The sequence below is a fragment of the Manis pentadactyla genome, chromosome 4, assembly GCF_030020395.1.
Source record: "Manis pentadactyla isolate mManPen7 chromosome 4, mManPen7.hap1, whole genome shotgun sequence".
Classification (NCBI taxonomy): domain Eukaryota; kingdom Metazoa; phylum Chordata; class Mammalia; order Pholidota; family Manidae; genus Manis; species Manis pentadactyla.
Window position 1 is genome coordinate 158943455 of NC_080022.1, and position 21963 is coordinate 158965417.

The 21963-nt window shown below is 41.2% G+C and overlaps 1 protein-coding gene across 4 annotated transcripts; it reads left to right on the top strand.

The window, feature by feature from the left end:
- The first annotated feature begins 6020 nt into the window (after positions 1 to 6020).
- On the top strand, positions 6021 to 21344 carry VEZF1 (vascular endothelial zinc finger 1). 4 transcript variants are annotated; one of them, XM_036879663.2, is made up of 6 exons: positions 6021 to 6207; positions 10858 to 11552; positions 12308 to 12371; positions 13415 to 13616; positions 14804 to 14935; positions 17966 to 21344. In XM_036879663.2, exons 1-6 carry the CDS (start codon positions 6175 to 6177, stop codon positions 18391 to 18393), a joined length of 1554 nt encoding a protein of 517 aa, XP_036735558.1. In that variant the 5' UTR covers positions 6021 to 6174; the 3' UTR covers positions 18394 to 21344. The 4 variants fall into 4 exon arrangements, with proteins under 4 accessions (XP_036735558.1, XP_036735559.1, XP_036735560.1 ...); XM_036879664.2 differs by having other exon boundaries at positions 6024 to 6207; positions 14807 to 14935; XM_036879665.2 differs by having other exon boundaries at positions 6024 to 6207; positions 13433 to 13616.
- The last annotated feature ends 619 nt before the right edge of the window (positions 21345 to 21963 follow it).

The window sequence follows — 21963 nt, forward strand, 5'->3', positions numbered from 1 at the left end:
AGATCAGTGTATAACTGCCTCAGCTAAATAAACTTGTGTAGAACATACATGAGTGTTTCCTCAAGCTTCACGAGTTTTTCTAAGGATACTATATAGGAGACTGGATGAATTAGTGTAGAAATAAAAGTTCTGATGCAAAAAAATCCTTGTACCTGAGAGGCATCACTGAAAGATTTTATTTCTTCCCATATTATAAATCTAGTTTTAATACATTTGTCTGAAGATATTCTTCTATATATGAGGAATATGTATATTACAGTTTTCCTATCTAAAGTGCAAACTACTAAAAGGCAGAAATAATGTGTATCTTAAACACTATAATGCCTGTTTTGGGGATTGCCTCATACCTGATGCTCAGGAAGTGTTTTCACTCGCTTGAATTGACTACTTGCCATCTCCTCTCTGAGCATTCACTGCTCAATGAAAGCGGAGAGAAAGTGAAAGAGGTGGCAGTTGGGGGGTGCGGGGAGGAAGCTGGAAAAATAAGAGGAAACAGCTGGGAGCTGAGGAGTGGGGGCACTTTGTAAGGTCAGTAAAACAACAGGACAGAGTCAGGCCTTGGGAGTAGAGGACTAATTAACTTCTGCCAACTAGTTGAGTAGAACCTATGTTCTTTGTTAAAGAGACAAACAGAGGGGAAATCCAGATTCTCTGAATCTGACCCATCTTCCCTGTGTATCATAGTAAATTGTTCAAGTCAGAAATCTATCCTGCCCTCTAGAAATTCTGGTCCTTTTTGTTCAGGTCTAGCAAAGAACTTGTTACCACTACCCAGGCAACCAAGGGTGAAATGCTTTAAATAGTAGTTATGGATAGCAGGTAAACTTGATGTTGTATTATTCACAGTTTAAGAAGTAAATGCTGAGGATAGCAGTTGTCCCTGTGTAGAGTTTTAACAACCAGCTTGCCAGGACCCTGAACCTGCTTTTATGCTTGGACCCCATGACTGACTGTAGAACTGTAGATAGTTTGTAGTTGGGAGACTTTTCAGTGTTAAGAAACATCCGTAAAGGAGCCAGTTTCCTCTCCTTGGAGCACAAGCCAGATCTTAACACCATCCTGGCTTGGTGTTGCCACCTCTTGGCTTTGCTATCTAGGACGGAGCAAACTTCATAAAGCTTAGTGTAGATAGTCTTGTACTGTCACATCTGTGTCTCACGTCATCACCGCTTCCTTCACTTACCCAGGGAACATACAGCATAGGTTCCTGAACACCTGTTTCATTATTCCCCATTCTTCACTAACAGGAGTGGAAGCATCCTCAGTTGAAGATCAGATTGACCCAATGGGGCTTTTTTAACTAGACCAATGAAAAGGAGAAGGGAGTACTGGCTCTGAAAGAGGGAGCCATAAAAGCTGCACATACTAATATGCTAACTCTTTGGGACTCCCAAGAAAAAGAATCCTTCCTGAACTCTGGACTATCCTCAAATTTGGTGTGAAAAAGAAATTGAAGAGATGTTTCTATTGGAGTTTGGGTGGAATATTCTCTTGGTATATATGTTTTTGCTCTCTCCTAGTCTTCACGAGAACATTTAGGCAGGTACTAGCAAGTAGTAAGTGTTTTTTGCAAATGAGTAATGTTTTCCAGGTAATGCAGATGGGTAGCACACTGCTCTTTAGTGTCATCACATCCCTCTTTTAACGGATGGGGTGTGCTTGCAGTGGAGATGGCAGCCATGGAAAATAGCTTTGTCTCTGTACCAGAATAACTGATTATGTAAGGATTTGATTTGTTTTTTACTTAGCATGGCGTTTTAATTGAGTAAAGCTTTGTGGTTTGACTAGGCCCAAGAAAGTTTGTGTGACCTGTTAAGTATCAACTTTTTTTTTTCAAGCTCAGCCATAACCCTGGGCTTGGGGCATCTGAGGGCAGGGAGGAACAGGTGTCCAAAGGAGAAATGTTGATGCCAAAGAGTATGTTTCCAGTTGTATTAAATTTCTTACTTGGGGTATTTTTGACCTTAGTTCCTTTCCTTCTTGTGTTCGATGCTGTTTTGATTGCTATTTGTCCTCTGTCAGCCATTCAGTAGTTGTAAAATGAAAGTTAGTATTTCTATTCAAGTGCTTTGTGGGTGGAGCTGATAGGTTTGGCATTGATTTCTGACAGCCTTTTTCAGGAAGATTTAAGATGATACATGTGTTTCTGTGGCCTTGGACTTGTTTTTGGCATCTTGAGTATATGCGACCCTTCTCGGAAACAGTAGTGTGTTTAGGAACCCTCAGCTACCAGTTGAATTAAATGTCTACTGGGAAAGGGTAGATTTGTTCCCTGTCCCTTAGTTCTCTATGACAGTGTTTTAGCTGTCAAGGAACTTATATAGTAATTCAGAAAAAAAATTCTGCATTATTTACCCTTCCTTACCTTCCCAGTTAGAACAGAAATAACTAGTAATGACACTTCAGGAGGTAGAACTCAAACACAAACCCAGCTTCAGACCACATGGGCCACAGGCAATTGGCTTAAACCCCTAGTGTGGTTATGGAGCTGGGGTTGGGGGACAGGAGGTATTACTTCTGCTTTCCTCCCAGAGAGCCTTGGTTGTTTTTGTTTTTGGTAGGGGGGATGGGGGGCGCGGGTATTCCCTTTGGTCTGATACTAGTGTGCTTCCTTTTCTCCTCCATTGCACTGAGGCCAGAAATAAGGGGTGACATTTCTCTAGTCAATGTTTTTGTTAGTTTTATATGTTGCAGTCTTGGATTTTACTAATAATTCGTTAATTTTCAGTTCTAGTTTTTTGGTATGAAAAGTCCATTAACTTTCCAGTTCAAAGCTGCTTCTAACTAGATGTTCTCTACTGCAAATTTAGCATTTAGTTGGTTTTGGCTTATTGAGCAGACTTACTTGGGGACAGGTAATTGACTATAGCAAGAGATGTCTATTCCTAGGATTTTAAATCTAATCCTAATCCTTAATGTACTCACAGGATTTTTAAATTCTCACCAAAACTAGGAAGGAAATAATTGAGGGTTCCTAAACACTTTGCAAAAAGTTGTCTTTAGAAAGCTAATCTTAAGCATTTTTCTTTGTTATATGTGATTAGCCTTTAGGCCACTTTAGGGCTCTTTGAAAGAGAACTGTATGGGGCATCAGTCACTTTGCCAGAAAGTGAAAGGAATAATTAATGGACTCAGAGCTATTATGCAGAGTTCCCAGCCTCAGTATAAATCTAGAACCATTCCATAGCATCAATAAAAATATTTACTTAGCACCTTATATTACAGGAAATGTTAAAGTGTTTTATGTATGTTTTTCATTTGATCCACTAGACACCCCTGTGAGATAGGTATTTTTGTCCTAATTTTCCAGATGAAGAAACTGAGTCCTGAAAGGTGAAGCAACAGGTTATACAAGCTGGGGCAGAGGAGGGAGTTGGGAAAGAGGAACCCAAACAGGGTAGAGAAGGGATCTGAGTTTTATTTGAGTGGACGTGGGCACACTGTTTTGTTTAGTCTCCAAACATTTCAGTAGTTCATCAGATTGGATAGTAATGCCACTGATTCGCTCACTGAGAGTTGTTTACATAATCAGGATGAGTTACTGTCTTTAGACATCCCTAGTCTTCTGACTGCACCACAGGTTGGTCTGTGGAAGCTGGCTTGAGGGAGGGGCTCATTTTGTTTGTGATTAAGGATATTGTCTATCCTAAGAGTAGAAATGCCCCTTTTAGGAAGAGTTTTTACTATTAGTGGTTTCATTATATTCCTCAAAATTGTTGAAGCTGATTATTTTTGAGTAATTATTACAAACTTCCTCTGGAAAATATTCTTAAGGCTTAAAATTTCATATGAATTCAAAAGACTTGTTACATTCTTTTTAAGGGAAGATTTGCAGAGCAATTGGGAATTCTGGTTTCATCTCATGGGCAGAGATAAAACTGGCCATTTTCCTCAAGAAAAGTAATACTTCTGAATCTCACATATTTGAGTAATGAGAACTGAACCATATTCACTTGGCCTCTACTTCATGTTAGTGGGAAAACCCAACTCCAAAGGTGCTGTGAGAAAGATTGCTGGAGAAGGGCTTCTAGATCCTGGGATAAGTTCAAGAGAGTCCAGCAATATTGTCATCAGAATAATGATCTTCATTAAGTACGAGTTTTCACAATCCCGAGGCTTCATTTTCATAGTTTGAAAGGTAACAAAGTAGGAGAGGCTATACAGGGGAGGAAGAAAACTGAGGAGATGAATTACAGAGACCTTGAAGTTGGTGTTCAAGGATCAGAGACTTGAATTCACTGAATGAAAATGAAGGAATATGGAATTTCTAAGGAAAGAAAAATATTTTACCTACTTAATTCCTCTGGTTTACATCTTAGTTCATGTTTGTATATACAAGTTTGCATGTATATATAAACTTTCGCTTCTGAACCATTTTATTTTTCTTTCCAAAAGAGACTAATGGACATTTATAGGAGACATAGGGGCTACTGCAGCAGTTTAGCTGAGGAATGTATTAGAAACTGTTCATCATTTTCTGCCCCTTCCTGTCTTAGGGGGACTGGTTCCCTGATGTTTTAACTTGTCTCTGCTACTGATTCAAACTGCAGAACTTCTCAGTTATCTACAAGGCCTCCTCCAGGCAGTATCCAATAGGGAATCTACTTACTGAAAGGAACCAGACCAACGTTTTCCAGCCCCTTCATTGTGATGACCAAGAGAAGGAGAGAGTGGGTGGGGGTATACGTGTGTAGTGGATGGGGAGGAAACCCAGACTGTCAAATTACTATACCTCTTCAGTTTCTTTTACCAACAGAATTCTGCAGCCGTATTATTTCTATTGTGTATGGGAGAAGTTGAGAGATGGTGTCCTTGATTAGAATCTGCCTCCAGAGGAATAAATGGAGTGGATGAGGTGATAGTTGTTTATGAAAGATGTTGAAATCTTGAAATATGTGACCATCTGAGGAATTTTTTAAAAACCAGTTTATAAAAACATGACTGATAGAGCCTCCTCCTGCCCCCACCCCCACCCCCACCCCCCCAGCCATTTCCCACCACAGGAGACTTCTTGGACTAGAGACACTTGTTTAGTAAGTAATAGCTTGTCTCTGATATTTCCAGGAGCTACCTCCATGTGAGGAATGGATAGAAAACATTCAGACATCATCATACAGAGTTGCAGTAGCAGTGACGCCTACACGGAAGACTTAGAACTGCAGAGGCTGGGGTCACCTCAGTGACATCTGACGCTGTCCAACCACAAGTTGGATTTTTGTTTTGGGGTGTGAGAAATCAGACTGTACCAAAGAGCTAAAATAACTTGTCTATACTCTTGGGGGTTTTTTTTTTGGCGAGAGAGGGGGTGTTCGAGTAGAATTTCACATCATATCTGCAGTTCAGGGGAGGATGGGGAAGCTCAGCCCTTCACCCAAGAATAACCCAGTAATGACATCTCTATGCGTGGGAAGTGTTTCCCTCGGCACTGAGGATCTGAGGCTGCACCCTAGTGGGATTCCCTTCTTGAGCTGGAAGGCCACTCAGACCCATATCATAGCAAGAGGGCAGAGGATTTAGCCCAGCTGCGGGTAAAATACCGGCGGGGAGAAACAGTCAAAGGCGCTTCCCTCAATTTGGAGGTGGGGGCTGTGCTGTGCATAAGGGACTGAAGAGCCAAGTGACCGTCGTGGCCTGTGCCTCCCGTTGAGAGTCCGATGGGGACGCGACGCTGCTGGGCACCGTGTTTGAGTCACGGGAGACGGCCCAGCCAGCCAGCGCCAGACCCTGGCGTCCTCCATCTTCTCTCCTGAGCTCCCCCTGCTCCAGCTGCCTGAGCCACGGACCGCAGCACCACACACCCCCGCGGGGGGGGACGCCGCGCCCCATCCCCGCCCCCGGCCCCACCCCAGCCCCCCCGCGGGGGCGCTGACCCCACCGCCGGCGGGCACTGGCTGAACTCCGAGGCGACGAGCCGGCCGCGGCGACGCCCAGAAGGGGTCCGGGCAGCTGGGGGCGGCGGCGGCCGGGTCGGGGCTCCCCCCCCGCCCGCGCTCGCCGCGGCGGTGGTGCGTCCCGGAGGTTACCGGAAGTGGCCGCGCTCGGCGCTGCCATGTTGAGGAGCCGCCGCTGCCGCTGCCGCCGCCGCCGCCGCCGCCGCTTTGTTGTCGCCTCCTCCGGCTGAGGAGGCTCCCCGAGCGGGGGGAGTGGGGAGGAGGGGGGTCGGCCGCCGCAGCCATGGAGGCCAACTGGACCGCGTTCCTGTTCCAGGTACTGGGGGCCCCCCCCGGGGGGGCACGGGGGGGACAGGGGGGCCGGGCCCCGGGCTGGCGGCGGGCGGGCGCTCCTCCTCCCCTCCCTCCCGGCTCCGCTCTCCGGCCCGGCCTTAATCCCCCTTTGTTTTTCGCCCGCCCGCCTCGGCGGAGCGGGGTTGCTGAGGTGGAAGAAGGCGGCCTCACGGGGTGCAGGGGAGACCGTAGGCCTCGGGGTGAACCCCGGGCCCCCCCCAGCACATTCACGCACACGCACACACCCTTCCCTCCCGCCCTGCAGGGGAAGGGAGGAGGCCGGTCGCTGTCACCACCCGCGGCCCAGAGAAAGGAGGGCGCCGGGCCGCTGGATAGCGCGGGCCGCTCGCTCACGGCGCGCCGGGCCCGGGCCCGCACCGTGGGGTGAGGGGGTCCCCAGGTCCTACTCTGAGTCCCCCCACTCCATCTTTTACTCGCTCGCCTCCTTTCCATCTCCTCTTTTCGTGTGTGTTGACTTTCTGTCCCCCACCCCGCCGCGAATAGCGGGTATTCTTGGGTTCCCCGCCACTCCCCCTTCCCGCTGCCCCCACCCCACGTGTTGACTTATTTGGGGGGGGTATTGAGAATGTGTATCCCCTCCCCAGATCTTTTCACTGGATTTACATTTTTCCCTTTCCCGAGCCTCTGCCGAGCCTTGGCAGCTGACATTCTCTCCCTCTGTCCAGCTCTCCCGCCGTCCCATTCAGCCCAGGGAATCCCCCAGCCGGGCCGGGGCGGGGGGAGCGGTGGGGGCCGGGACTCCAGGAGGCCAGACCTTCTCTCGGAGCGCTTTTCTCTCTTGTCCCACCTCGAACGTTTCCTCTAGCCAACGTGGGGGAGACGGAAAGTGGAAAGAGCAAACAAAGTCCGCTTACAAAGCCCCCAGATGAGTCATTCGTTGGGGTGTTGGTCTTTACTTTTTGCAAGAAACTTGAAAGTGACTGTAGCTGATACGTTAGCAATCTTCTTGCTCGTCCACTTTACGTGGGGGACCCCTATTTGGAACACGCAGGCTAGAACTTAGTTTTTTCCTGCTTCGTTTCTATTTGCAAACGAAGCACTTAGTGGGCAGTAGTGATGAGCTCACCGGGAAACTTAGGGACCGGAGAAGGTTAGGAAGCTAGCTCCTCACTTTTAAGTGCGTTCTTCCCGCCTCTCTGGGTTATTTTCTTTCTTTGAATAACTTCGCGAAATCACAAACGGCGTAGCTTGGGCACTTGAGACCTTTTGGAACTAACCAGAAACGGATGCAAAATTTTCAAAAAATCCTCCCAGTCACCGGCCCCATCCCAGTGGAGTTAATACAGGGAATTGGATAATTCAAACATTACCTATTATATAGAGCTGATGTATTGTTTTAAGACATACATTCTTTCAAATGTAATTTGATTTTTAAGTAGTTGTTGAAATATATTCAGGCTTATTAAAAACAGATACTCAAAATTAATGGAACTCATGATTCCCCCTTTTCTCATTCTGATCATGTATTGTTTTGTCGTGCTTTGATGAACTTGATAATGTGATAAGTCAACTTAAAAATGCATTGGAAAATAAATGATATTTATCTAGATGGCATCCAGCTTGGTATAAAGATGGCAAATGCCCTCTCTAGAAAAAGCTTTAAATATGGGATTAATGGGTCACCGAAGTGATTTTCACTGAGGAATGACTTAGATTTACTATATTAAACTTGCTATTTATAAACTTAATGGAGATTGGGAAAAAATTGAAGTTATTTATGTAAAGGAAAAACCCATAACTAATTTTTTGAAAACTAGTTGAAAATCTTTTGGAATACTTCACTTATTCTTTTCCTGGGTAAAGCAAATGCCAAGCATTTATTGATCAATTTTTAAATTAAATTTTATATTATTTAATTTTTTTCAGCTATTAAGATCTTTTTTTCCACCTGACGGAGAAGTGTGAAAGCTAATATTTGATCCTGGGCTTGGCAATGTGTGCAGTGAAAATTGTTGGAAAACTTGTAATTTAGACCTGAGGACAGTTGAATGGGTAAAGAGAATATTTCAGTCTTTTCTGTGGAAAGGTATGAATAGACAGTTCCATTTTTAAGTAATTTTCACTGGGGAAATGAAGAGTTAAACTCTCTTGTTTGTTTCCTAGAGCATCCTATTGAATTTACATCTTAAAACAAATACCTACTTGCTTTCCAGATAACCTGGTGGAAAGTGAAAGCTGCTAAAATGTTTGATGGATGATTCTCCTAACAGGACATTCAAGATATGACTCACTGATGCTAATTTGTTTCAGTACAAAATTTTTTACCCTCTGGCGCTGTTGATTTTATGGTGCCATATTATACCACCCTGGGTGATGAAATAACATTTCTGTTTTGTTTTTTGCCAACCCCAGAAAAAGGAAAGCTTAAGCAGGGTTAAAAAAAGCCTTGCAGTTCAAAGCGATAGGAGGCAAAATTGAAGCTTTGGTTTGATGATGCTAGTCAAAATTCTACTCAAAATTTATGTATATTTTTTTAATCACTTAACTGAAGGCAGGCTATGGTTGTTACTTTACTCTGTCTCTCCTTCAGAGAACAAGTTGAGGAAAGCCAGTTCCCCCCTTAGAAGGCTTCATGTAGAAGTGTGGGGATCCTAGGAATCCTCAGAGAGTGATTCCTGTAGTGGTCAAGGCATTCTACAGCATTTCACCCAAGAAGCAGGGACCTGGTGTGACCCTCCTGTGAGAGTGAGCTTCAGCAATGCTGTAAAAATACTTTATGTTGCCACAGACATCTGAATTGGTAAAATGGCAGTAAGTGCTTTTAGTACTCCATCGAACTAATGGTTGTTTAAAATTGAAAAATGCCTCTAAACACTATAAGTCTGAACTTTGTCCCGAAGATTTGCATTCCCTATTATCCGATCTGTTAGCCTTTGAAATTGTATATCTTGAGCTATCTTCAGCTATTAGCTATTTGTATTCTGTGTGGAAACTTGGGTATCCTAGCCAGGCTAAGGATAAGAGGGTAAGATTAGTGCCAAAATTCTGTAAATTTTCTACTAATATCACCTGGGTAGACACTGACATTTACAGGAGCTCCATAAATTAAATTAAAAGTAGACTGTAATTCAATATGATCACTAAGTCCAGAAAGATACTCAAAAGTAAGCACACAATTCCTGTGAGTACTTCCAGGACCGAAAGAGAGATTCAGTTAAAATTATTATATTGAAACTGGTACTCTGGATACCATACCTACTAATGATTTAGGGAAGACTGATTCCAGGCTTATCTGCTGTGCTGCTATCAAGTAAACATGGAGCAATGTGTTGTAGCTATTCTGTCCATCAGGGGAGGAGCTCTGTATGAGAGAGAGAGAGAGTGTGTGTGTGTCTCATTGTTTTTTTGTCCTTAAGTTAACTGTAGGACTTGTGATTATAGAGTGAGAAAGGTAGATAAGTGTCTAGAATGTCTAAGATGATGGGATGAGCCCCTAGGATGTTGTATGCTTACAGTATTTAGAACTCTCAACTTCTGAGTGCATGTATCCATTTATACTTTTACAAAACTCAAGTACAGAGGCTTGAGCTCACTGTCGAGTTTCAAAAATAATTTTTTTTATTAAAGTACAGCATGTCAGGAAGAACTATTTCAGGAATTTTTCCATCTTTTTCTAAGTGTTTATCAGTATGGACAATTTTGAAATAATCAAAACCAAGAGAGTAACTACTTATAAATACAAAGAACCTTATCCACGATGAAATTTTGGTGTCCATGCGGCTAAAGAAAATTTCTAGACAGTATGCAGCCCATTATAACAGCAAAGATCTAATACTTTAACGAAACATATAACTGCTGGAAGATGAAATGAAAGGAATTTTAATTATTCATCAGTTGTTTTATTAGTCTGTCATTGAGTTTAGGATTTGAACAAGTAGTATTGCTAAAGGATGCATACTTGAGTATAAGATTAAATTAACTGAGAAACAACTGACAGGTGTTTTGCTGAGGGCTATATCCACAGATACCTTCCAGGTTGATTAATAGGTTTCATTTCAACCAGATATTTTAGTAAAGTGAAAACTTTGAAAGTAAATTTAACAAATAGCATATGTATTCAGAGAACTAGATTCCTGTTATCACTTAGCAACAGCCTCCTTACTCAATCAGAAAGTTGTCTAATGGACAGGAAAAGTCATAGTGCCTTTCTTTTCCTAGGTAAAATAGACAAGTAAATAATTATATGTATATATGTACATGTGTGTGAGTGTGTGGTTTGTGCATGACTACAGTAAGGTACTGTTTAATTCTTAAGTCTGGAGTGTAATTTTTTTGACAAGTTATTTAAACTTGGTTTCACCACTGACAAACTAATGCAAACTGATTTCATCAACTGATATGTCCCTTATGAACCAGGGTGGTGTGGAATTTAGCTGTTTGAAAGCAAGATCACTGTTAGCAACTTAGTCGCAAAAGTTCTATGTCTGCACAGTGATTGTAATAGTTTGTATTGGGAGCTCTGAGAGTAACTAGGTGGTTGCTGTATCTCTGCTGCAGAGAGGTAGCTTATAGGCTCTTTGATTGTTTCTTCTGGTCCCTGTTGTCTGGAGCATGTTCAATTTTGAAGGTCATTGTGAGAAGCTGTTTCTGAAGTATAAATGTTTGGTTTTAGGCCCATGAAGCCTCCCATCACCAACAGCAGGCAGCACAGAACAGCTTGCTGCCCCTTCTGAGCTCTGCTGTGGAGCCCCCTGATCAGAAACCATTGCTTCCAATACCAATAACTCAGAAACCTCAGGCTGCACCAGAAACGTTAAAGGATGCCATTGGGATTAAAAAAGAAAAACCCAAAACTTCATTTGTGTGCACTTACTGCAGTAAAGCTTTCAGGGACAGCTATCACCTGAGGCGCCACGAGTCCTGCCACACAGGGATCAAGTTGGTGTCCCGGTCAAAGAAAACCCCCACCACGGTGGTTCCCCTTATCTCCACTATCGCTGGGGACAGCAGCCGAACTTCGTTGGTCTCAACCATTGCAGGCATCTTGTCAACAGTCACTACATCTTCCTCGGGCACCAACCCCAGCAGCAGTGCCAGCACCACAGCTATGCCTGTGACCCAGTCAGTCAAGAAGCCCAGTAAGCCCGTCAAGAAGAACCACGCATGTGAGATGTGTGGGAAGGCCTTCCGAGATGTGTACCACCTCAATCGGCACAAGCTCTCCCACTCGGACGAAAAGCCCTTTGAGTGTCCCATTTGTAATCAGCGCTTCAAGAGGAAGGACCGGATGACCTACCATGTGAGGTCTCATGAGGGAGGCATCACCAAACCCTATACTTGCAGTGTTTGTGGGAAGGGCTTCTCCAGGTACTCCATTTCGCTTCGCCTTTTTTCATTGTGGTCTCAGTGGACTTCGGTTTTGTCTCTGTGTAATCTAGAAGGTTTATGTGAGAATAGATGAGGGCAAGCCTGTGTCACTAGAGGAGATGGGTGATGAAGTATTACACCTCCAGATCTAATTCCGGCTTGGTGTGGCTGACAAGTGGTGACATAATGATTTAAGTTATCATTTAAGAAGTGTTTTGGTGGACTCAAGCCTTAGTTTGGCCCATCAGTAATTCCTACCACTGCAAAACCACCAGTTTCCAATTCAGTTTTGGGTGACTAGATATGAGGTTCACTGTCTGTGCAAATCAAAGAAACTTACTTCCTGGAAGTTGGGATGACCTTGGATACTCTTAATAAAGCTTAGAATTATCTTTCCATTTTTCTGTAGTTACTAACATTTCACTAATTTTCATTTTTAAAGACTTTTAAAGTTAATATAGTAGTAGCTGTCTCTAAAAAGTGTTAGGAGTAAAAATTTGGGTATTTTTTAATTGTAAAGAGTCAAGAGCTAATATGATTTGATGTTGACTAGAAGAGAAAATTAACAGATAAAGGACTAAGACTTTTGTTTATGGTAAGAGAGGTAAGGAGGCTTGCACTGTGGGGAGGGAGGGATGGTAATTCTGGTTTTCTTTAAAATGCCCCCAAATCTGCCAAGCATGTAATCATCATAGTAAGTAGCATTTCTCTTGTGTGTTCCATTATATCTTCTGTTGAAACTCTCTCTTTCACAGGCCTGACCACTTAAGCTGTCACGTAAAACATGTCCATTCAACAGAAAGACCCTTCAAATGCCAAGTAAGAGTTAAAATGACTTATCCTTAGTGTAGCACTTAATACACATTGTCCAGAAGGTCTGAGCCAATCAAATCTCACCATTTTTGAATAGTCATAAAACCACTGACTTGAGTAAATGTGGTCCATTTGAATTCTAGTTTTATAAAATACAAATGACAGCTTCTATTTCTGTGAGGCAAGATCATTTAAAAATGTAAATATGTTGTTTTTGTTAAGCCACATTTCCCTTTCCTTGGGCAACAGTATTTATGGTTACAAGAAAATTTAGTCTTACAAAGGTTGTTGCATATTTGAAATGAATAAATGAATGAAGTGCTTTAAATTAATTTCTGGGTTGATGGTTGAGGTAGTTTTAACTGTATTAGAAGAAAATGTGAATTTTCTCTCAAATGTTATCACTGTGGATTTTTGTGTGCTATTGCCAAATTAGAGCATTTTCTAGTTTGAAAATCTATATGTGTTAATGATTTTGACATAAGTTGTGATGATGAAAAGGTTAAGAATCTTGCTGAATCAAATGGCTGTTTTAGGCATCAGCAATTCTAGTTTGTTAAGCTGGAAATCTTTTTGTGCTCAAAAAGTCAAATTTGTTAATGGCTGATTTTATTAAATAAATGATTTGAATTCTAAGAAAAACCCAATTAGAGAAAGGAAGCTAGTGCTATGTGCCAGGCCTTGGGCCAGGCTCTTAATCTACCATAGTTTTGTGAGGTAGGTATTATTATCCTCATTGTATAGACAAAGAAACAAATTCAGACAGGTTAATTAACTTGTGTAATGTTACACTGTTCAGTGAATTGGGGGCTGGATTTAAATCCAGGTTTAACTGATTCTAAAGCTCACGTCTTTTCACTACTGTGTATTGATATTTTTTCTTGCCCCCAATATGTAAGGGTCTAAATTCACCAAGTGTTTTATTATGATTCTAGGTAACATATGCAATTAAAATTTTATCAGTCTGTTTGCTGGCATGGGTAGGGTAATGCCTAGAATATAGCATAATTTAAAATAAGTAGAACAGGATAGTCTATATTTAAAAAAAGTTTTCCTCCCTCATGCAGACGTGCACTGCTGCCTTTGCCACCAAAGACAGATTGCGGACACACATGGTGCGCCATGAAGGCAAGGTATCATGTAACATCTGTGGGAAACTCCTGAGTGCAGCATACATCACCAGCCACTTAAAGACACATGGGCAGAGCCAAAGCATCAACTGTAATACATGTAAACAAGGCATCAGTAAAAGTAGGTGGTGCTTCAAGTTGTCTTTCTTTGCATTTCAGATTGATGAAGCCTAGATGTTTTTACAAAGTATTGAAGGTATTTTTACTGTGCTGTCAGGATTATATTAATGTTCATCTTTTATGTTTCCTATTACTAATGTGTGCAAACACACACACATCATTGGAGAGTGTTGGAAATACATTCCACATACCTGTGTACAAATGGCACTGATAAGCTCTTTCTCCTAATTTTGCTTCCAATCCTGTGCTTGTTACTAACAACATCAATGTTAAGAGAGCAGATTTCTCTGTCTCTTTTTTTCAATGTGTCCTTTCTTCTATGGAGTTTGAATAAAAAGCTCTAGTGTGTCAGAATTGTGGCAGCAGAAGCTATACTTAGGAAGTTGCATTTTATGCCAGGCAATTTTAATTGTTTTTGTTATTAATAACATGTGGTCCTTAGTAACCTTAAAGGTGAGAACAGTGTTAATAAGTTTGCTTTTCAAATCCATATCTGTAGAGAAATGAGAAGGTTTAAATGTTTTGCTTACTTTAAATTCAGAGTTGAAGGTGGGCTATTCCATGGACTTGTGGATAGAATTCAATACTTGAATTTACCCGGGCTTTTTCTTTAAGATCTCCATAACCATCAGAAGAAAGTGTTTCCCTAATTCTGTATTATATTACATAAATACTTTATGCAGCAGAAACATCAAATTGTCAAAATAGGTGGCCAAAAGTGAATGGGAAAGAACACTTAATGTGTTTTAATCTCATCTATTTTTGCTTCTTTGTAAGTACATTGGATTTATTATCTAGCACGTCATATTTTGTTAACTCTACAAACATTTACTTTTAGTGTTCATTGCTGTGGTCAAGTAACCAAGTACACTAGGTATTTTGATGAGCATTAATTAGTCTATGCTAATATTACCCAAGTTCCAGTCTAAAAGACACTTGCTTTTTAATACAGCAAAGAATTAGTTCTCTTTTATATCGGCTTTCTTTAGCTTTCTAGATTTTTTTCAAATAATTTGTCTATTTTGACCAATATAGACACAAGCAATAAAAAGCTGCACTGTAGTAGAAACTACTGAGTCCCATGATAAAGGTCATAGTAGTTTGTGGGGTCAAAGTATCTAATTTCAGATTTTGAAAAATGGCTGCCTGCATTCAGGGTAATACAGCATTTCTGGTTTGTCTTTGGAGTAGCCTGCATGAGTGAGGAGACCAGCAACCAGAAGCAGCCACAGCCACAGCCACAGCACGTGACGAGCTGGCCAGGGAAGCAAGTAGAGACACTGAGACTGTGGGAAGAAGCTGTCAAAGCAAGAAAGAAAGGTAAGATGAGGCGTCCAGTGCTCAAAATAGGGCTAGAGAACTGTTTTCATTTACTATGCCAAGTGGTCAAAATAAAGAAGCCACAACTTGGGGAATCTAGCTTTTTGGAAGCTGGAAATACTATAAACTGGGAAGTATCTGGTAATGTTAAGTTATTGGCAGAAAGCTTCCAAGCTTCCAGGTAAATATTATTTTTACTAGGAAATGGAAATTCTCAGTAGTTGTTACCATGTTCTCTCCTTTGATTTACTTTTGTTACAAATTTGGACCCAAATTGTATCCTTTGTTGTGCATGCTTCATTTTTATGTCAACCTCCATGCATTATGGGCTTCTTTTTTAATTTCTAAAAATACTCCCACTTTGAGAATTAGATGAAATATCCTTATGTGTACGTAAGTTCATTTTCTTTAAACACAACCGTGCTATTTTCTGCTCCTTAGTATTCTTTCTGTACTGTATTACTTATTACATGTTTCAGACTCAATGCTGATGTCTTTTCTCCTGGTCTCACGCTTAATCTCAGTCAGTCTGTCACTGGGGCTGTCATTAGCTTACCATGCATGTACTTAGATTGTTAAGGACCTTATTGTAATTGTTAATAAATTTAGAATGGTTTGCTTTTCTCTCATACATATATATCTTAAAAAAATCTGTTGGAGTATCAGTTTTCAACACAGCTTTTTAACTTGCTAGTCTTGGCTTTGGCTTCTGGACTGTTGCACAGCCATTTCAAATAAATAATTTTGTCAGTGTACTGTCAGCCACAGGACAGATTCCTAAATTCCTGCTTTCCTCCCCTACCCCTGCCATGTCTTACTGCTTTATTTTCAGTTCACATGGAATCCTCTGCAGGTAGGCTCCTCTGTAATTCTTTTGCTATGTAGTTTCTTCCATCCTTTGCTTTCATGTAGTGTGGTTGTTCCCTTCCTCAGATCCCTTCTAAACATCCTGTACCTTGGATAAAGATAAAAGGAATAGCATCCTTTTTCATACCTCTAACTGGCATTGGAGCAAAAGAATGCCGCAGTCCATATAGGGTTTCCACCCCTACTCAGGTGCTGCTTGTTCCTGTCTTCCAAATGAAGATTTGTCTTTGTTTTGATAAAATGTTTTATGGTAGGAAAAGGGGTAGTGAATTAAGGGGAGCAGGGGTACAGAAAAACACACATGTAATATGCTATGATAATTGCATGGTAGGTTGAAAGGATATTATGCAGGATATTTTACTTGGAGAAGGGAAGGAGTGAGAATAAAAATGTTTAAGTTACTGAAAAGGACGCTGTTAAATTAAAAAGAAAACATGGGAAGGGGAGGTGGGGAGATGGCGCATGGGAGAGTGAAAGCTCCTTTGGTGAAGTCAGGAGCATATCCTTAGTGATGCTACCATCACCTCAAAAGTGAGTTGGTTTTCTCTTTCTCTTTCTTTCAGCCCTCTTCTGTTTGGTCTTGTATTTCAGTTTGCTTGCACAATAAGACTCCAGTTGTTTAGCTCATCTTCTGACCTCCATGAAACAAAATGCTACTGTATTCTCATTTGTACTATGAATATCTCTGGAAATGACTGCTGATGTTAGAAACTCCTGTATTCATGTTAGTAAATCACATTTGGGGGGAGAAGAGACTCCTGACCTGAAAACCTAAACTTTAATCACATGTCCCTTTTAAACATTGGGTTTAAATAAGGTAATATAAGTTCTCAAATCTGGATGACAATCAGATTATCTATCATCTCAGGGACTTTTTCAAAATACAGATTTCCCAGGTTCCATTTAAATCTCACTATTGAATCTCCTGGGAAGCTATTTTTTTTAAAAAGTTCCCTAGTAGATAAGTATTTTGATTATCTGTCGGGTTTGGGAATCTCTGATATGCAGTATGGGGTGTGCCAGAGTTACATCATATTGGCCAGGAAGGGCTGCTTATTGGCACAGGGGTCCACCTAAGGTGATTTGACACTCATGTGAAATGCATGCAGATCTCCATCTTCAGTCTCAAACGCATTTCTCCATTTTGACAGCCAAGTCACACACAGCCCCCTACTCGTCTCTTCTTACTGATGTTTTCTGACGCACCAGCAGGTGGTGCTGAATTTTGTAGAGAGGTTGGGTGGGGGTATCCCCTATGAGGGAAATCCTTTCTTTGAGAAGGGCTCGGGCTTTGCTTTATAACAAGAACCAGGATCCCCCAGCTCACATCAGGGTCTCCTTGCCTGGTTAGTACCCCTTGGTATGGTTGGTGATATGTGTAATATGTGCAGTTCAGTGACACTGGGCATGAGGTAGGTGATGATGCCAGCATCAGAAAGAGGAGAAATGGGAGTGGGGAGAACATAAACCTACTGAGGGATTTCTACCATAGTTAAGAAACATAACCAGAAACAACAGGATTATTTAACTAAAATGATTTTTCTAAGACTGAAATAAACAGATGCTATCAAATAGCTTGTTTATCGGTACCTATAGTTTTTTTCTTAAAACCTTAACAGAATATGGCTTCACCTCTGAGAAGGCTTTAGAGTACATAGCATTCAGGACTCACATCTCTCTGCCAGTTACAGTGTGCCTGATGAGATTTTTCTGATTATCTGTTACTGTGTAACCATCAGCCCAGCTCTGTGTAAACAGTCTCTTTTTACCTGGCTTGCTGGTGGTTGGCTGTTCCTAGGAAGGTCTTTAGAACTCAGAGAACTTCATGAAGTGGTAGTGAGAATGCTCAGCCCTACTTGATATCTCTGCCCCCCAGAGTGCCTTGCAGAAATTAGCTGATCTTCCAGCATCACTGTGAGGTAGGTAAGTAAATCTAAACTTGAAAACCAAAGTACCTAGGCTAAACAAGTTGCCTTAACCCTTGCGGGAGGTTCAACATCAAAAAAGAGGATTCCTGGCCCCCAGTCTTATACATAGAAGGATCCTCTTTGCCTATTGACCACTTGGTAGAAAACCATTTATTAAATGTTTCTTCTTTTCAGAAATTGTGAATTTTGTTCACTGTTTTGAGAGTCTAAAGGCCCTTTTGTCTTCTTATTTTAGAAGCTGCTAACCTGTGCCAAACCTCCACGGCCGCTACGACACCTGTGACTCTCACTACTCCATTCAATATAACATCCTCTGTGTCATCTGGGACTATGTCAAACCCAGTCACAGTGGCAGCTGCAATGAGCATGAGAAGTCCAGTAAATGTTTCAAGTGCAGTTAACATAACCAGCCCGATGAACATAGGGCACCCTGTAACTATAACCAGCCCATTATCTATGACCTCGCCTTTAACACTCACTACCCCAGTCAACCTCCCCACCCCTGTCACTGCTCCAGTGAATATAGCACACCCTGTCACGATAACTTCTCCGATGAACTTGCCCACACCTATGACGTTAGCTGCCCCTCTCAATATAGCAATGAGGCCTGTAGAGAGCATGCCTTTCTTGCCCCAAGCTTTGCCTACATCACCACCTTGGTAAACAGTATTATAAAATCAAAATATGGGTTAAAGTAAATATTTACCAGCAACTTACTTTTTAGTTTATTAAAGCAAAAAGTAAACCATGAAATTGGGAGATTTTATTACATTAGTTAATAGTGTAGTAGCATTTTTCTCCAATTGGCTGGGATTGTTCAAATTGGGTGTGTATGTAACTTATCACTGGACCACTTGAGTTTAATCAGAAATTCCTTTTAGCTGACAGCATTGCTTAAACTGGATATTAGTTGGCAAGGTGAAATGCCAGAATTAAATCAGTCATAAAAAAGCAAAACCCATTTCAAAAACATAAGAAATAGCATTAATGTTTTTAATCCCAATAAATCATTTTATTCTAAACACTAGCAGAACTCTTCTCCCTATACAAGGTGGATGGCTGATTTTAACCTGAAGTTCTAAATCCATGGATTGAGAGCTAGTGTAGAATTGTCTGTGTTTATTGTTTTTGAGTAAATACATGCATTGTCATAATAAAATGCATTTCAGAGAATATGCATTTTACCTTTGGGAATATGTTAATTTCAGGCAGAATTCCCTATGGGAAAGGTGATACCAGCTCTGATATGCAAAGCATATGATAATTTATCATTCTAACTTCAACATATAATAGGGATTGTGACCTGATGTTTGGAGATGTAAATATTGCTCAGCATATTAATCCTGATGGAATATAGCATTGTAGTTGACTTTTTAAAAAAAATTTTAAAAATAAAATAAAACCAAAATATACAAATTGTGTTTTGGTAAGAAAAGGCCTCAACTGACAGAGGAGAAGTCAAGTGTGTGGACGGGCAGACTCACTAATAAGTGGAGGCCAACAGGACTCCTATTCAGGAGCCAAGGAGTACTTTGGAAGAGTTAAAATAAATTGCTTTAAATTGGAAGATGCTGGAGGCACTGGGATGTGATAAGCCCCTCTCTCTCCCAATCAGAGCCTGTTGATGTTACAACAGGCAAAGACGTGTTAGTTGCTCAATAGAGTTTATGTCTTATATTAAATTGTATACAGTTTTTATTCTAACCACTAACTAGGTAGTATGCCCCTTCAGAACAAGCAGAGTGTATCTTTTTTTAATTTCTTCTTCCATTTCTTAATCAAGTATTGTGCAGATTTGTACGACTTTGTAAATATGGACATATCACTTTTCTTTGAGAAAACACTTGTATCAGCTTTTTGGTGTTTTTCAGGGAGACAGCTGTCTGCACTCCCTGTAGAAACCCAGCAATGATTGTGCACGTTAAGACATGTGCTTTTTACTTCTTAGTAGGTTGTTTTATCTCTGTACATAAAGTAGAAACCAAAAGCTAGGGAAACAGATACTCTTTACACCATCATGCCACATATTAATGTTTTTAAAGCATTGTGTTTTTTAAAAAGTTACTAAAACCAATACGCAGTGATTTTTTTTTTAAGTTGCAATATATTTTTGGTGTTTTCCTTCTTTAATCTTGCAGTTAAGAGAAATGGAAATTAGTTACGTTAATCTTGCAGAATATTTGCAGGACTGACTATCAAACTGAATGACTTCCGTTTATACCCCACTGTGTCAGTTCAGGCATCAAAATACCTTGCATCTGAGGCAGACTTTCTACATCAGGGACAGGTATCTGTGTATCATTATACAAAATAGTTCGAGGGGGTTGAACTACATAGTAAAAAATAAAATAAATAGTACTTAGTGTAAAATAATTTTATAAATGATCTTTTGTACTTTAGGACATTAAATTGTACAACTTTTGTATATATAAAAGCTTAGGAACTTTCTGTTTAGCAGGAAGGCAACACATTCCTACACTTTTAATGTATATGTTTGTTATAATGTCCATGTAAACATGCCCTATGTTTGTGCCTTTTAATTAGTTTGTCTCAATAAACAAAATGTAGAGAAAAATATGTAGCTATGACTCTGTTACAACTGTTCCTATCCACAGTACAAAGATGGTTTGTTTTTAATCTGTAGAGCTTTATGTGTGGACTACTGGAAGGACTTGTGTAGGAAAGGCCCATGCATAGCCCTGCTGAGGTCTGGATTGGGAAGGTAGTGGCCACATATGGAGCAAGCCCACATTTCCTGGCATGCAGCCCCTGGACCAGATTCTGGCTCTGCCTGCTGGGACCTATTCTCTCTCTCTGGTTGGGCTGGCAGTCACCATCCTCCATGACTCAGACAGTCCAGGCTTCCTCCACAGTGGCCCAAGGAGCGGTCCTCAGTGGGGGCAGGTGTGGACCCTACTCCCAGGTTAGAGTGTGGTTGTCAGAACCCTGAAAGTATTAGTTCTTAAAAAAAAAAAAGAAAGATATATACTAGAAATGATTGTTTTATCAATTCATTGTATAATAAACAAGAGTGAGACTTCATTGTATAACTTCAGTTAAAATGCTATTTTGTATGAATTCTTTATCCACTTAAGAAGCTTGTCTGCAATAATAAAGTCACGTTGTGTCTTCTTTTGGGAGGGAGAGAGTTGACAGGGTGGGGGTGGTGGCGGGCCACTGAAAGGGGTGCTGTGTAGGTTGTGAGGTGAAATTCTCCTGTATCTTGGAACTGGAATTGAGTTTTGATGCTGATGAACTGATTCAACCAAGTGGTATTGAAGGCATGACAACCACTGCTCTTGGAAAAAGCAGAGTTTTGTTTTTCCCTTCTGGTTGTAACCTGGTTGAGAGCTTCCCCTTTATCAGATTGGCAGCTAAACAGTTGTATTAGATAATCCTCAAATCTGATATCCAGCCTGTTATGCTGTAGGGCTCACTGCTTGGCCTGCATTTGCCTTTTATTGTGTATCCATTTCCCTCCTAAGGTGTGCTCCTAAATGAAGGTTTTTATGTAAGCAGATGATTTTTCCTGTCAATACCAGCACTGTATTACTAACATGCAAAATACTGCAGATTTATTTTGACAAATTAAAGTTAACCGGTCACAAATGTTATGATGGACTGCTTACTACCTTAGAAGCTTCACCAGTTCACTGATGATACAGAAATTCTGAAGCACTGCTTTTCCGGTTGTACACATTCCAGTATTGGGCTAGAGGGAGGGACTAATTTCAGGCTGGATAGTATTGAGAAATGGTGGGAAAGGGCGGGTGGAGATGCAACACTGACTGCTGGAGAGGGACCCCTCTAGGCAGCTTGAACGAAGCCCAGGAAGCCAGGCGTTTGGGCAGTTGACCACAGGCTTAGGCCCCTGTCCTGCCCAAAAAGAGAAGATGGGTTTAGAACTTTCTTCTCATGCCCTAGAACCCAGTTTCTTTAACTGAAGAGGGTTTTAGGCTGGATCCCCTACCCATTGTGTTCAGCAAGATTCATCAGGTGTCTGTGAGTACCAACAGTGCCAGGCACTGTTAGGCACTAAGGAGTATGGAAGGCAATTAAGTTACAATCGCTGCTTTCAGGGAGACTGTTCAGAGAGAGGTGACAAGCACCCAGATGACAGTGTCACCGGACAGCAAATCAAGATGAATCTGACACTTCTTTGAAGTTTTGAGTACCTACATCTATTTCATATAGAATTGAAGCTTTCCAAACTTCCTCTAATAATTGTGTTAG

Excerpts from the sequence above, each read along its gene's own strand:
- VEZF1 (XM_036879663.2), top strand. The coding sequence starts at position 6,175 with ATGGAGGCCAACTGGACCGCGTTCCTGTTCCAG. Across the intron at positions 6,208-10,857 it reads GGACCGCGTTCCTGTTCCAG|GCCCATGAAGCCTCCCATCA; the intron begins GTACTGGGGGCC and ends GTTTGGTTTTAG. Across the intron at positions 12,372-13,414 it reads AAAGACCCTTCAAATGCCAA|TTTTCCTCCCTCATGCAGAC; the intron begins GTAAGAGTTAAA and ends ATTTAAAAAAAG.